Genomic DNA, 17,547 nt, shown 5'->3' with positions numbered 1-17,547 from the left:
TGGGGCTCTGACCTGGTTAAGACCACAAAGCACCATTACAATAGACATGTTAAACAATAAATAATAATGCAGTATATCATGTAATGTCAAAAGGAGACAAAAAAATCAGGATGCAAAGCAATGAAAATGGAATATAATGGCAATATACAGAGAGAAGCACTGGGACAGGTGGGAGAGAGTCAACCAAGAACTGGATATGGGAAAGGAGACAGAAAGAGGAAGGGGAGAATGAGAGAAATCTCTACTTTGAAGAACAAACACTAGAGGGTTAGTGGTTTCTATTTATTCAGGCTCCTAATTGAATTGCTTGAATTACTGATTCTTTACATAGTACAGTTGGTGCACTCAGCATTTTAAAGACATAAGGAGAAAGTTTACAATCGAACAGACTCAAACCAGAACTAAGATTTATTTTTTTTAAACACTGAAGGTAATTAACCATAGAAACAGATTACGAAGGGTTATGGCACTTTTCCCATCACTCAGAGTCTATAAATGAAGAGTAGATGACTTCCTAGAAGACACTGTGTGCCTAGTTCAACCACAAGTTGTTCAGCTACATTCAGGAATCACAGGGAGAAATCAATGGCCTGTGTTATACAGAAAGTGAGACCAGATGATCATAATGGTCCTGACTGGCCATAAAATCTATCAATGTATGAATCTACTGATATCATTTGTGGGAAGGGAAAGTTTGTTAAATTGAGTTAAATGAAATTAAGTGGTTGAAGGGCAGTGGGATGCTAACTGGAAGAGGTGGATTTTAAGGTGTGAAGGAGGACAGAAGCTGTTCAAGGCACAAGGAGCAAGATGACTATATTGTAGATGTTAAAGGTTCTGAAAGGAGGGTAGAGTGTTACATGCCCAGAGTTCTAGATGGGGGCATTTTGATTAAACAAACGTATAGCAGGCCACAGTTCAGCCCCCAACTAAAACCTCTCCAATGCATCATCAAGGATCCACAACCTATCCTGAAGGATAACCCATCACTCTCACAGATCTTTGGAGACAGGCCAGTCCTTGCTTACAGACAGCCCCCCAACCTGAAGCAAATACTCACCAGCAACCACATACCACACAACAGAAACACTAACCCAGGAACCTATCCTTGCAACAAAGCCTGTTGCCAACTGTGTCCACAGATCTATTCAGCGGACACCATCATAGGGCGTAATCACATCAGCCACACTATAAGAAGCTCGTTCACCTGCGCATCTACCAATGTGATATATGCCACCATGTGCCATGTACATTGGTCAAACTGGACAGTCTCTATGTAAAAGAATAAATGGACACAAATCAGACGTCAAGAATTGTAACATTCAAAAACCAGTCGGAGAACACTTCATTCTCTTTGGTCACTCGATTACAGATCTAAAAGTGGCAATTCTTCAACAAAAAACTTCAAAAACACACTCTAATGAGAGGCTGCTGAATTGGAATTAATTTGCAAACTGGATACAATTAATTTAGGCCTGAATAAAGACTGGGAGTGGATGTGTCATTACACAAAGTAAAACTATTTCCCCTTGTTTATTTCCCCCCCTACTGTCCTTGTCAACTGCTGGAAATGGCCCACCTTGATTATCACTACAAAAGGATCCCCACCCTCCTGCTGGTAATAGCTCACCTTTCCTGATCACTCTTGTTACAGTCTGTATGGTAACACCCATTGTTTCGTGGTCTCTGTGTATATAAAATCTCCCCACTATATTTTCCACTGTATGCATCCGATGAAGTGAGCTGTAGCTCACAAAAGCTTATGCTCCAATACATTTGTTAGTCTCTAAGGTACCACAAGTACTCCTTTTCTTTTTGTGGATACAGACTAACACGACTGCTACTCTGAAATAGACAGGGTTGTCACTATATAGATACTTAAAGGTGAGAGTGAGGAAATGTGAAGATGCTGAGGAATGAGATTGGACAAAGACAAAGGAATATGAGAACTGGGTGACATGCACAGAGTGAAGAGCAAGGATCGTAACTGCAGCTGCAGTATGATGGAGGGACCAGAGTGAAAGAGAGAGAGAGAGAGAGAGAGAGAAAAGACAGACTGGAGAGTAAATGGCATTAATTCCCTGGCAGATGCCTCATAACTCATGCAGACTCTGCCTTCGGGGGGATTCCCAGTTTATTTGCCTTGTGGGCCGTTATCTTTAATTCTAAGATATAGCACACTCCCAACTTTTAAAATAATGTGTAAAGTTATATATACACCATTCACTATTCTGCTGTTAGCTAGCATTATAATGCACAATTTGTGTATTTACATATTAGATACATAGATTCACAAATAGATGGTTGGATACATCTAGCTAAATACACACATTTTGCACTTCAAAGCAAGTTGGCCCTTTATCTGGTAATTCCTCACACTGGGGAATTGTGCAGCAGGTGAGTAATCGACAGATAATCTACTTAGGTTCTTAGAAACAAGTTTATGAATCTCTATAGAGATTAATAATAAAACATGCTATTCAATTTTGTTCCCCAGGAATACTATAAGTTGGATTTTTGTGTTTGAAAAGCAGGTTAGCATTTAGCTCTTATAGAGAGAGCCAACACTTTCAAAAATTGTTTTATGTAATTACAAAAGTAGTTAAGTGGGTTGTGGGGTGCAGAAATGTACCTGCACAAAACAAAAGCAAAACAAATGTTCATTCAAAACTAATATTACAGAAATGTGTCCTTGTGTTAGATTACTGCCATAGCAACATATTCCCACCACCCCAAGAGTACTCTTTTTCCCTGATTTTTTTTAACCTTATATCAATAAAGGAACAAACAGCAATCAAGTTGCAATCTAAGATAATAAGAATGTCATCTTATGAGCAATGTGGGTGTGAGGCCAGTCAAACTAACCTTTCTACCATGGCTGGTACTTTGCTGTCAAATCACAAAGTGAGGTATCAGAGTAGCAGCCGTGTTAGTCTGTATCCACAAAAAGAACAGGAGTACTTGTGGCACCTTAGAGACTAACAAATTTATTTGAGCATAAGCTTTCGTGGGCTACAGCCCACTTAGATTCATAGATACTGAGGTCAGAAGGGACCATTATGATCATCTAGTCTGACCTCCTGCACAACGCAGGCCACAGAATTTCACCCACCCACTCCTGCGAAAAACCTCACCTATGTCTGAGCTATTGAAGTCCTCAAATCGTGGTTTAATGACTTCAAGGAGCAGAGAATCCTCCAGCAAGTGACCCGGGCTCCATGCTACAGAGGAAGGCGAAAAACCTTCAGGGCCTCTTCCAATCTGCCCTGGAGGAAAATTCCTTCCTGACCCCAAATATGGTGATCAGCTAAACCCTGAGCATATGGGCACTTTCATTGGATGCATGCAGTGGAAAATACAGTAGGATGATTTTTCCACCCAGAGAACATGAAACAATGGGTGTTACCATGCACACTATAACTAGAGTGATCAGTTAAGGTGAGCTATTGCCAGGAGGAGAGAAAAAAAGGCATTATGGCTGTGATTCACCAAAGAACATGTAGATGCCAGTCACTTAAAATTGAGCATATGCTTCAGTGCTCTGCTGAATCAAGACCTTAAATAATAATCTGCTAAATTATTTTAAATAATACTGAGCAATTTACCATAGTTGTATTTTATATTCAGTGATGTGTCTACTGCTCTTGATCCAAGGTGCTGACAGCCAAGTACTTCAGAATGTCTCCTGAGATCCTGCCGAGAGATTTCTTTCTTTCCTCATGGCCTTGTGGGTCAGTAGCATAATGCAAAATGTCTTGTGATAATGATACTTTGATTAACTCATAGGCCTATCTACATCATAATATGGCATGAGCAATCTTTTCACTGCTCCCAAGCCAGACTACAGACTCTCCTTTTCTGGATTCTTTCCATGTACAAAATACTTCAGCTTCTTCTGCTGAAGGTGTTAATAGGAAGTTTGTTCATCTTTAGGTACTGAAATATTTATCTTATGCCCATTCCAAACACGGCCCACATCATATTAGTAGTTGCTGCACATCCCAAAACATTTCAACTAACTGTGATTCTGTTGTTTTTATTCAGTCCGCTCAGTCACGCTGTGCTTTGGGACAAGCCAAAGCCCAGAGATGTCTATTCTTTGTAGTTACTGAAATACTTCAATCTCCCTAGATCTTTAATAGTTATGCCATCATTGATCAAACTGTTGCCAGTCTCCTGCAGTCCTCCTGAGAGCTGTAACAGTTTTCATTCATCATCACGGAGCCCAAGTAATTGAAGCTCCAGGGCAACTCTGTCAACTGTCATACTTACTGGGATATGATACTTATTGTGTTGTCATGACTGCAGTTTCATGGACAACATGTTAGAGAATGTATTGGAAATGGAGCAAGATTACTCTTTTTACAGATATAGACACTTTTCTATATGAGATGAGTAATAAACTGTTCCTAAATCTTGAATTACAGTTAATTTTGTCATCCGTTCTCTCTGTCCACAGAGCACCAAGCTGATTTTTTCTCCTTTGAATAAGGGCCTGGCAAATAACTGGTAAGTGATGTGAAAGATAATGAGAGATGATGACCTGATACTTGACTCAGTTTTGTAAGAAATCTACTGTATTGAAGAAGCAAGAAGAACATGAGGTAAATACATAATATTTCAAGAGTGGCAGAAAACTCTTTGTCAGAGTCAATTAATCTAATCTTCCATGTAGATCAGCATTTGGCCTAAACTGCAAAAATCTGTATCTGGATTTGGATCTCAACTTCCCCAAGCTCAAGGGTTTTGCTTCAATTCCAATTTTATGTTTAATTACAATATTATTTGATATCTTTGAACACCTAATTTAAATACCTAGTTTTTCATAACAACAACACACTACAGAGCTGTAAATGTCACTGAGATAGCTGAGCTATTGAGACTTACCTCCCATTTCCTTCGTGTGTGTCCATTTGATTTGAGGATCATGACCATTTCATCACTCACCCTAGTAAAACGGTAGGAGTCACAATTAATTTGCCTGTAAACAAAACTGGCTAAGGAATAGGATATTTCTCCCTCTTCTTTATATCTCTCATAAACATTGAAAGCATGAAATTGAACATTAAATGGCCAAGCTTGGATTAGTCAGTTATTGTAGGAAGTCATTTGTTCTAGATCCAAAGTTTGAAATTAACACTTGGGTACAGATGACTACAGGAAAGACTGCTCCAATAGGCTGTACCCACAGGAACCAATCACCTTCCTATTGTTTAAACTGGGACTGTCAACTCAAGCACCTGAGCTGGTGCAACTGCTGCAAGGTCACACAAAGGGTATGTCTACACTGGCAGAGTTACTTTGCCAGCAGTTACAGCACCGCTCAGAGAGTGGTGAAGGGAAACCACTGTTGTGTGTTCACACAGTCAGCTGCCTGCACAATAGCGTGTTCACAGTTACGGCACTTGCACTGTTATTTGGAGCGATGCACTCTGGGCAACTATCCCATAAAGCATCTCTTTCTCTTCTTCAGCTAAGAGTTGTGGGAAGGCGGAGGGGCATCCTGGGTCCTTTCCCAATGCAGGGCACCCTGGGTCCTGTCCCAATGCCCCTGTGAAGCACTGCTTTGCACCCCAGCAATCCCTGTGCTTCTGTCCGCATTTGGTGCCATCTTTCAATGGTTTGTGTACTGCGCGCTCTGCCTCTTTGGTCTGCAGGAATGGATCCCGCACTATTGGCCAATATGCTGCTCACTCTCACTAACATGTCACAAGTGGCGGTGGAGTTATTCCTTAAACTACAAAGGCAAGAGGAGTTCGACATTGATCTCGCCACACATAGCAGCTACGACACGAGATTGTTTGTGGCATTCACGGAGGTGCTGACCACAGTGGAACGCTGCTTCTGGGCTCGGGAAACAAGCACTGAGTGGTGGGATTGCATCGTCATACATGTCTGGGATGACAAGCAGTGGCTGCAGAACTTTCAGATGAGGAAAGCCACATTCATGGGACTGTGTGATGAGCTCGCTCCAGCCCTGCGGCGCAAGGATATGAGAATGAGAGCTGCCGTGTTGTTGGAGAAGCAAGTGGCAATTGCACTGTGGAAGCTGGCTAGTCCAGACTGATACCAAATGGTCGCTAACCAGTTCAGAATGGGACTCGTTGGACTCATGTTGACGGAAGTGTGCAGGGCCATTAATCGCATCCTGCTCCGAAAGACTGTGACTCTGGGCAACGTGCGTGACATTGTGGATGGCTTTGCACAAATGGGCTTCCCTAAGTGCAGAGGGGTGATACATGTTCCAATTCTGGCACCAGATCACCTAGCCACTGAGTACATTAATTGGAAGGGGTATTTCTCAGTGGTTCTCCAGGCACTTGTGGATCACCATGGGCGTTTCATGGATATTAATGCAGGCTGGTCCAGAAAGGTGCATGATGCATGCACCTTTTGGAACACTAACCTGTTCAGGAAGCTGCAAGCAGAGACTTTCTTCCAGGACCAGAAGATCACCATAGGGGAAGTCGAAATGCCCATTGTGATCCTGAGAGACCATGCCTACCCCTTAACGCTGTGGTTTATGAAGCCATACATGGGCACCTTGACAGTAGCAGGGAGAGTTCAGCAACAGGCTGAGTGAGTGCAGAATGACTGTTGAATGTATTTTTGGCCATTTAAAGGCCCGCTGGCACGGTCTATATGGGAGGCTGGACCTGGCTGATGACGATATTGCTATGCTTACAGCGGTGTGCTGTACACTCCATAATATTTGTGAAGGGAAGAGTGAAAGCTTCACACAGGGCTGTACCACTGAGACTCAGTGCCTAGAGGCTGCATTTGAACAGTCAGAGACCAGGGCTATTAGAGGGGCACAGCGTGAGGCCATAAGGATCAGGGATGCCTTGAGGCAGCAATTTGAAGCTGAAAGCCACTAATATTTGTTGCTATGCTCAGGAGTGCAGTGCTTGTAATGCTAGGAGGTGATTGTGATTGGTACAGACGATGCACTGTGAAGGTTTAAGAAAATTTGCTCTTGCTTTGTTGGGCTCTGTTTGCGTTCAATTAATGGAAGAAAGATTGCTTTCAAACCAAAACAATTCTTTTATTAAAAAACAACAACTGGAGCAGAGAGACAAAACAAAAAAGACATCAGCACTGTGGGGGATGGGGGAAGGGAGGGTCCCAGGAGGAGGTGAAGTCCCAGGACGGTTAAAGATTTGTGTATGTCCAGGTATCATATGCAACCTTGTCCTTTGGAGTACAGTGAAGTGGGTACTGTTCTTCAGCAGGGCTAAACTGCAGAGGGATGGGTGTTGAGTGCTGAGTGCAGAGGGCACTGGGAGTCCGCAGGGCTAGATTGTGATGGGGGAGGAATGGTATGCAGCGGGTACAGACTGGAGCCAAGAGGTTGATAAGAGTGTGTTGGCAGCATGCGCAAAAAAAGAGTTTTGCGACAGCGGCTGCGGAGCTGCTTGGTTTGCAGTGCTAGTAGCTCCTGGAGTGTGTCTGCTTGGCGCTCCATAATGTTTAAGAGGCGCTCCATGGCTTTGTTCTGGCACGCCACATGCTCCTTTTGGTCCTTCCTCTCACTGTCCTGCCACTCCTTCAATTCCTGTTTTTTGGCTCTGGAGTGCATGATGACATCACGCAGAAAGTCATTTTTAGTTCTTCATGGCCACTTTCTAATTCTGCACAGCCATTCAGTCAGCGATAACAAAGAGGGAGGTTGGGGGCTCCCTAGGTCATATCTGTGAAACCAAAATGCAACATTTTACAGAAGCAGTACTGTTTGCAACACACAGACCACTGATTCCGTGATTTAAAACACAGCCACTATTCACATACTTGTCACTAACTGGCTGACCTCAGGCAAGCACACATGAGCCACAAGACCCCCAAAATGGCGAGTAACCGCAGGGGCAGGGGAAATCAGTGTACCAGGATCATACTGTACACTGGTTATGTGGCTCTTGGGGAGACCCAGCCTTATCATCATTACTGTCCTCACATTTTCCACAGGCTGCGTTCATTATGGAAGATATCTTGCTGCTGAGGGAGAGCAGGGAATCAAGGAAGGGTCTTCTCCAAGACTGCAGCTTCCGCCTTGATCCTTATGCGGCTCACCTGTGTGCAGAAATGGTCCCTCCCCACAATGACAGCAGAGTGGCGTAGGAAAGTTACCCTTAATGGGGAAGGAAACAAAGCAACTCTGTCAAAGACCCTGTGGCCGCAGATTGCCCAGTATCTCCGTAAGAATTTCATGGAGATCTCTGAGGCAGATTCCCGAGAAGTGAGGGAGTCAATCAACACCCTGTTCCACCGTTCAGAGTAGGCATGTGGTGGTATGTGCATCATACAGACACACGCCTGCTTTCTGCAATCCTCCTGCCCCCAACAACTTGCTTCAGCGAATCCAAAAATCAAAGCCACTTACCAGGGGCCTCCTCTCCTGTTTGCGCTTTGCCAACATCTAACAGCTGTGACTGGCTAGCCTCCTCCGAGATAGAGAAGAACTGCTGGCTGCATTCATCTCTCCCGAGTCGTCCTCTGCCTCTGGGTCCCTTTGCCCCTCCACATGCTTGTCCAAGATCTCCTCCTCCTCCTGGCTTGGTCCACTCTCGACTACCATGCGAGCCATCAAAGTATCCACAGTGGTCTTTAGAGTGGAGGTGGGGTCGCCACCATGTATCATGTCCAGCTCTTTGTAGAACCAGCAGCTCATGGGCTCAGCACTGAGACCAATGCATGTGTCACTGAGCAAACAGGAAGGGGACTTTCAAAATTCCCAAGGAATTTACAGGATGGGGCTCACGGTTGGTCACCTGAGAGCAGCAGGGCAGTAGAGTTCAAACCGATGACCAGAGAGGCGAGAACAGGCATTGTGGGACACCTCCCCAAAGCCAGTTGCAGTGCTGTAACAACCAGGGTTTCTACACTGGCACTGCGGTGCAGTAGCCCCAGCACAGAAAGCTGTATGCCTCTTCAGGGTGGGTTTTTTACAGTGCTGCAACAGCGCAGTTTGGCAGTGTGTACACTTCGGGAGTTACACCGCAGAAAGCGGCTTCACTGCGTAAAAACTTGCCAGTGCAGACAAAGCGCCAGAGGCAGTCAGGATGGTAACCGGAAATGAAAATATATAGGTAAAAACTAGCTCCAGAAACTTCATCCAGAAATGAGCTGGCAACCAGTGCAGTAATATTTTTGTTTTATTATTCCAAGTAATAAACATTAAATTTGCCTTTGTAAATACGGAGTCATTAACCCTATTAATTTAGCTTGTGTTCCGTCCAAAACATGACATTTTTGTAAATGCCACCAAAACAGTGGTTTTGTTCATTTTGTTTTTGATTGTCCACATCAACACTGTTTATGAGGAAAATGTGACAAAGGGAAATATTAGACTTGCAGTTAGTCACTCAGGAGAACATGGAACAATTCACTAACTACGTGAGCTCAGCTGTATGCAGCAATGTGATGAGTTCTGCTTCATTTCACTCTTCCACCATGTATAGCTTGGGACTGCACAAACAGGACAGCAGAGAAGTTCACAGTCATTTACTTCCATTAGTGGAGGCCCATAACACCCCCCACAGATTGCACCTTTTGTTCACAAAACAAACCACACCCCTGAAAAGGTGAGTTTATATTGACTGTTGACACTCAAAGGGGCCCACTTCTGTTCTCAGTTACATTACTGTAAATCAGGAGCAACACTGAAAACTGAAGTCAATGGAACTGAACAAGTATAAGCAGTATAAAAATAGGTCCAGTATGTGCATCCCTACTGGTATTGCCATAGTATGAATTTTGAGATGGAGACAAATATAACCCTAGTCATGTTAATGTTATTACCTCTTCTCCTGAGCACAGAAGATGTTGAATGAGTTTATTTTAACTAATATTAGAAGTATAAGAAACAGAAATAGCTGTTTGGCAAGAAGTCAATAGTGCTGGGAAGCTAGACTTATCACACTAAGAGCAATCATTTCTCCAATAAATTATGCAACACTCAATAATCAGTATACCTGTGCAAACACGTAAAAGCCCCTGTGTCCATATATAAACACTGTTTAGAGTAGTCTTCATTTTTCTGAAAGGAAACAGAATGAAGAGTGGTGTGGGAATCCAGAGTTATAAATACAAGGTGTGACAGAGGAGATGATTTCCACTGGGCGAAAAATATTGTGTAAGGAGGTAGTGAGTTGGAGGGAATGTTAAAGCTGTGAATATTTACAATGTGTTTACCTATTTCTACATTGGTATGAGAGGAAAAATCCAATGTTTCCTGGAATCACCCTGCTGTGTTCCCACATTTTGGTGTAAAAATAATTACCATTTGTTTCCTTAAATTACACTGCAGTGTTGCTTCTTCTGAAAAGTGTCACTTAACCTGTGCAAATTTTATTTGGCTTGGCTGTAATGTATTATTGATTCTTTTCTTAGATCGCTAGGCCAATCAAAAGTGTATCAAGGAAGTTAGCCAAAAAACACAGGAGACTTGACTTTATAGTTCCAATGTACAAACACTGTCATAATACTCCCAGAGATTATTTTAATACATATAATTTTGGGGGCCAGATTCTCAGCCATTGCAAATCAAGCATGCTCCACTGACTTCAATAAAGCTAGACCAATTTACACCAGTTGAGGACCTGCCCTTGATTTTTTATTGCAAAATATTTTTAAAAGTGATTCCCCAAAGGAGTACTCATTTATAATCAGGGGCTATAAACCTACCAAAATATCCTTATCTGGCATACCTACAGCACCCACATATTTTAACAATTGTTTTAGAATATAAAATGCACTGCTTAGTACTACATCTCTGAATGTTTGAAGGTCATCTAGGCATGATTTGTTTTCTGCATAGTTCTCAACTAGAGCACTTATATTCTCTTTAGGCAATGCTATCCATTATAATTTATCCTGGAAAAAGGACCTCTGAGATAGAAAATAATAATCCCCCATATCTTGTTGGTCATTCTCTCCTTTTCTAGCTGGATCATTAGCTGTAATTATATGTTATATTTAATAATGGATCAGACACAGTGGCCTCAAAACACCAGTGTCGAGCCACTTTTGTTCTTTTAATTGATTAATTTTTAAAGTAATTTTCTCACCATTTTCTTTCTAAAGATACCCTTGGAAAAAAATAAACTGACATATAGTGATATAGTCCAGCTGCTACAACTGACAGTCTGTCACTGTGATTTTTCCTAAAAATAATAGTTTATTCATGGGGTTCAGGATTGGCTTTGAGACACAAGGATCTGGGCTCCTGTGTCTTACAGCAGGACGCTAGTGAAAAGTTCCTCAATTCCCCTTTTTCACTATTTAATCAGTTAAGTTTGGTGTGTGCGAAAGAATCCTCTTACTTATCCAACCCCAAATCCTGTGGCTGTTACAGTGGACAGTGATTTAACCATGATGGACAGGAGTTGGTTGGGCTGGGCAGAATAGAAAAAGTGTTTTACAAGCCTACTCTAAAGCAGGTATTTTATTACAAAAATCACTGTAGGCTTTAATACTACCATCACTAGCCTAAAGTAAATTCTAGTTAGTGACTACTAGCAGCTATCAAAAGATTTGTGCTAGAAATAGACGATCTATATCGGCCAGTTATCCCTGAAGTCAAAGAGAGTTCTGCAATTGCAGGATCTGTCCTCTTCCATGTTTTAAAGGAAAGAGGTGGTTATGGGCTAGAATTCATTATCACTCATTTAAATTCTAAAATATACCACTCCACGGAAAAGGTATCTAAGGCAATTGTTTAGTTTTCCCCCCCAGACCTGTGCTCTCAGCAGCTGGCTAGCTAAAATATACAAAGATGTAGAGCAGGATTCAGATAAAGAAGAAAAAGACAGAAGTTGAACAGATAGTAGAGAGTTTATGATCAAGCAAAGTCTATCTTTGCGTAGGCATAAATTGAATATTTTGACCAAATTCACAAGCACCTTACAGCTAATTTATGCTGCTCCTTTGATGCAAAGCAACCATTAACTTAAACAACTAGTTAAGCCAAGTTTTCAGCTGCTTTCAGCTACTTATATACCCCCACCTCTCCAAAAAACCTAACAAAAACAAAAAAGAAGCCACATACATGTTTTTCTTCAGCACCAAAGTATTTTACTTTTCTTCCGTGCCAATAAAATGATCCAAAGATTATTGAAGAAAAGGTGAAAGTCATAATCTCACGGGCTACAGTTCATGCTCACACTAAACTGTTGAATGAAACAAACTTAGAAGCCTCAGTTCAGTTCATGATTAACAATAATGCACATCATAAATGTGATTCTGTTGCTTTAGTTTTGAGCTCTCTCCCTGAAACATATCAAATGGATATTGAGTTAGAATACTCTTTCTAATCTCTGAACACTGTAACCTCTGCAGGACATCTTTTATATGAGTGATAAAGCAATAATTTGTAAACCGGGTTCAGCTGTGCTCTATTCACAGCTAAACCTGGTTTATAAATACTGACATTCAAGTCCTATCAAACTGTAATCTGTTTTGAAAAATTTTGAAAGATGCAGTATTAGCAGTTTCAGAAGTTGCTATTGTACCGCCGACAGACCTCGGTTGTCGGTGGGCGGAACCGAACCCGGGGTCTCTGCAGTTTAGTGAATGAGTCTCTCCACATGAGCTAAAATCCAAGTGCCTGTTAGCTAAAGCTGTAACGCAGACTCATTTTATCTCTCTCTCTAAGTGGTCTCGGTGCCACTAGGTGGGACAGAACACCACACCCAGAAGGCGTATGGGTTACACTATGAACAAAGAACATTCAAGTTAAACTTTTATCATGTATGTAATAGTATAATGAAAATATAACATTAAATAAATCCTGTGGGATAAGGGTTTCTACAACATTGTGGAAGGCAAAGGCTTCTCCTTATTAAAACATGGGCACATTATATAAAAGAAGTTTGTATTGCAATGCACACGAATTAACACAAATGCAACAATGGATGTTTCTTGTAGCCAATTATTTTAGTTTATTATCCATTTATTGTATGATGTTATGATTAATCAATATGTTGTATGACATTCATTTTATTTTAATTAGAGTTCATTTGTAGGATTATAAACGTATAAAATTGATAGGACTATAACAGGGTTTAAAAGAGAACTAGATAAATTCAAGTCTTTTAATGGCTATTATCCAGGATGGGTAAGGAATGATGTCCCTAGCCTCTGTTTGTCAGAGGGTGTAGATGGATGGCAGGAGAGAGATCACTGATCATTACCTGTTAGGTTCAATCCCTCTGGAGCACCTGGCGTTGGCCACTGTCGGCAGACAGGATACTGGGCTGGATGGACCTTTGGTCTGACCCAGTATGGCCATTCTTATGATCAGTATTTAGAAGAATCATGTATTAGACCTGAGTAAGACAAGCTAAAATGCAAGAACCTGCAGGCTGAGGCCTACAAGAGTTTAGCTTAGCTATTTTAGGCCATGGAGACAAGAAATGGATGACATAAGTGACCAGAAAATAACCTGATGCCCTAAGATTATGGGAAAAGAGGTACCAAATATTGCAAAAAATTACCCAGAAGGTTAATAAAGATCATATTAATAACCATAAGATAATAAAAATACTGTAAAGGTGCGTCTGTCTCCGACATGCATCATAACCACAGCATACTAGTTGTGCGTCAATGCTAATGAGAATAAAGGGAATGTACACAGCCTATAGAAAATTAGGGTTCCTTAAGTTTCCAGGGGACACAGACTAATAGGAGAAAAGAGGGTTGACACTTTTATGGACATGTGCACAATGTATGTATAGACAGAATCACATTATAAAAAGGGGATGCTCAGAATGGGAAAATCGAGCTTCCTGTGGGAAACTCCAGGAGGAACCCTCCCTCTACTGATGATCAAGCCATGAGAGACCCATCAGACCCTAACATTATTGTTAAGGATGGGAGTATAACTGTATATGTAACTTGTGTATAGGTCTGTATAGAATTTCGATATGTTTGGATAATCACAACTTTAATTGTAACTTGAATAAAACTTGTAAAACAGTCTAAACATTGTACTTGTGAATATATGTGTGGTCACTACCCTTGGTCTTTATGTGTTTCTAGAGACTGACACTAAAACAAGTAGCAAAGGTGACTTTCACTCTGTTAAGCTTGAAACTGTAGCTGCCAGAGCTGAACCCACGATGGTGTAATACCACATTACAAAATTCACTTCAAATAAAATAAAAGGGCTGCATTCTAATTTAAAGAATGGGTCCACTCTGAAAAGTGACTAAGTAAAACTGATTCTCCTTTTCTTAGTTAAGCCACCTGTTCCATTTATATATTTGAGTCACATCTGTGACAAAACAGATTTTACTGTCATTACTGCAGAGTTTACGAAGGTAAGAGAAAAGGAGCTGGACTACATTCCATTGTGAATTATATCACAGAACAGTTTATTGCATCACAACAGTTACACCTCTAGAAACACAGTGAAGGCAGTGGATTTGTAAAAGCGGCACTGAGGAAAAAATACTGGGAGTCTAATTTGGCCGGCAGAATCTTTAGCATAGGTAGGAAGGTGTAAGAAGAAAGAATCCACGCTGACTCTCAAATCTCAGCGAGATGGTCCAGGGCCAGCAGTTAGAAAATTATCTTTTTATTTGTAAAATGAGCATATTAGATCTGGAAGTCAAATTAAAAATTGAACTACACAATAACTTATGGCGGGGAGGGGTAGCTCATTGATTTGAGCACTGGCCTGCTAAACCCAGGGTTGTGAGTTCAATTCTTGAGGGGGCCACTTAGGGATCTGGGGCAAAAATTGGGGATCGGTCCTGCTTTGAGCAGAGGGTTGGACGAGATGACCTCCTGAGGTCCCTTCCAACTCTGATATTCTAGGATTATGATTTATTTCAGAGTCAAGCAAAAATGTTCTAAATACTATGAATGGAGCACCAAAGAGTATGCATATCACAAACCTGTGCAATGCCATTGCAATTAACAGTCATTTGTATCATATAACTTATAATAAAAGGCAGTCAGTTACAAAATACAATAAGGTTCCAGCCACATATTCAGTGCTATATATTTATCACAGACAAATTTTGCTTCTAACATTTTATTAGATGTCTGAGCTAGTCTCAGGTCTAAAGAGGATGGGAGATCTGATGGAAAAGGATCAGAAAGTCCATAAGCCAAAAAGCATTCTGCTTGAAGGTACGCGCTTTAAAATTTTATTGCATGGTCTGCACTCCATCTCCACAGAATACTTTGATTAATATCAACAATAGTTCGGCACATGGTAAAAGTGCAGAATTTTCATGGATCATGGAAGTGAATGGTGCCCTAAATTATCTAAAATGTGTGACTCACTGATTCAGTAACACTTCATCTGATACTTTTTGGAATACCAAGGGACAGACAGCATCTTTGCACCTTGCTGGTGAGGAATTCTGCCTGTAAAGCTGGCTTTACTGGTTAGTGCAAGGGGGAAGGGTATTTTCCAGTAGCACAGAAGCTCCTACCAAGGGGTTCTCAACCTATTCACCACTGGGGGCCGCATATGTGACTCTCTAGGTGTTATTTGGAGTGGGCAGCATCTACACAATATATATATTACCTGTGTAGTCCTGAGGATGTCACATGGGCTGCAAATGTGTGCTGATTGGGCCAAGAGTTGAGAACCTCTGCCTACACAAAAGGTTGTGTATTCAGTAGAATTCTACACTGTTTCTCATCAATCAAAGGTTGAACAGGGATAGTGAAGATATACAAAGTAACAAGATTGAGGAAAAATTCGGGAGATGTTACTGTGTAACTTAAAGGCTTACAAGTTGCTGCTTTACATATTCCAAGGAATACAGTTTTTTTAAAAAAAGATAAACCTGAGCATTACAATCTATTGAAATGAGCAGTTAAGGGAAAGCACTCAGACTATTCACTAAACACTCAGACAGTCTTAAATAAATAATGGGTAAGATACTGCACTGCATATTCAAAGAACAACCTTAACCCTGCAAAGAAGTTTCAACAAAATGCTGAAGTAGAAGTCGGTATATAAAAAGGAGACTTGAAATCCTCCAACAGCCCTCAGGTAGTGCAGTACTTATGTCCACTTTTATTTTTAAAAAATGCAGTATAACAAATAGTAGAATAGCAGTAACCAACCAGCCAAAGAATTTATTCCTAAACCAAAGATACCCACATCTTGGAGGTGGTATTGACCTTGTTTATAATGGTTCTGAGCCTGCAAATGCTTAAATATGAATGTAACTTTATTCATGTGGATAGTCCAATTGACATAAATAGAACTAAAGAATGTGTGTAACTTTACTCATATGAACAGACCCATTATTATCCCTAGGAATAGTCACCTTATAAACGTTACGCACATCCATAAGTGTTTGCAGAATGTGGGCCCTTGAGACTGACTCTCCAATTATTGAAATGAAACAGGGTTTTGCCCTTGACTTCAAATGAGAGCAGGTTAGATGCACATTTATTTTAACGAGTGGCATGTAAAATGAATGGACAGACCTCGCTTTCTGTGGCTGGGATTACATTTCATTTGAACAGATTAATTTGGTTTGTCTTTATCAGCACATCCCCAGTAAAGTGAATGAGGAGTTCAGAAAATGAAGCCCAGTGGTGTAGGATTTCATACATTTGAAAAACAGGGGTATCTGAACAATAATGTGCTGAATTTCTCTTCAACACAAGTGACATGTAAAGATAAAGAGAGACTTTGCCCTGGTCTACACTAGGACTTTAGGTTGAATTTAGCAGCGTTAAATTGATGTAAACCTGCACCCGTCCACACGATGAAGCCCTTTATTTCGACTAAAAGGGCTCTTAAAATCGATTTCCTTACTCCACCCCTGACAAGTGGATTAGCGCTTAAATCGGCCTTGCAGGGGCGAATTTGGGGTACTGTGGACACAATTCGATGGTATTGGCCTCCGGGAGCTATCCCAGAGTGCTCCATTGTGACTGCTCTGGACAGCACTCTCAACTCAGATGCACTGGCCAGGTAGACAGGAAAAGAACAGCGAACTTTTGAATCTTATTTCCTGTTTGGCCAGCGTGGCAAGCTGCAGGTGACCATGCAGAGCTCATCAGCACAGGTGACCATGATGGAGTCCCAGAATCGCAAAAGAGCTCCAGCATGGACCGAACGGGAGGTACGGGATCTGATCGCTGTATGGGGAGAGGAATCCGTGCTATCAGAACTCTGTTCCAGTTTTCGAAATGCCAAAACCTTTGTCAAAATCTCCCAGGGCATGAAGGACAGAGGCCATAACAGGGAACTGAAGCAGTGCCGCGTGAAACTTAAGGAGCTGAGGCAAGCCTACCAGAAAACCAGAGAGGCGAACGGCCGCTCCGGGTCAGAGCCCCAAACATGCCGCTTCTATGATGAGCTGCATGCCATTTTAGGGGGTTCAGCCACCACTACCCCAGCCCTGTTGTTTGACTCCTTCAATGGAGATTGAAGCAACACAGAAGCAGGTTTTGGGGACGAAGAAGATGATGATGATGAGGTTGTAGATAGCTCACAGCAAGCAAGTGGAGAAACCGGTTTTCCCAACAGCCAGGAACTGTTTCTCATCCTGGACCTGGAGCCAGTACCCCCCA

At 41.6% G+C, this 17,547-nt stretch overlaps 1 protein-coding gene across 7 annotated transcripts in view; it reads right to left on the bottom strand.

Moving 5' to 3' along the window:
• The window catches only part of DLGAP2 (DLG associated protein 2), a 701,029-nt gene that overhangs the window by 312,797 nt on the left and 370,685 nt on the right, over window positions 1-17,547 (bottom strand). Inside the window, exon 1 of one of the 7 annotated variants that reach the window (XM_048845344.2) lies at window positions 4,888-4,947. The exons of the other annotated variants lie outside the window; for them this stretch is intronic. Coding sequence (XP_048701301.1) covers window positions 4,888-4,894 — 7 coding nt within the window. The 5' untranslated portion in view covers window positions 4,895-4,947. Of the gene's footprint in view, window positions 1-4,887; window positions 4,948-17,547 lie in introns of those variants that run through there. 7 annotated transcript variants of the gene reach the window in all.

Source organism: Caretta caretta, chromosome 3 (genome assembly GCF_965140235.1).
Source record: "Caretta caretta isolate rCarCar2 chromosome 3, rCarCar1.hap1, whole genome shotgun sequence".
NCBI classification, from domain to species: Eukaryota; Metazoa; Chordata; order Testudines; family Cheloniidae; genus Caretta; species Caretta caretta.
Note: the sequence above shows the minus strand (reverse complement) of the source record. Positions and strands in the feature narration are given on the sequence as shown.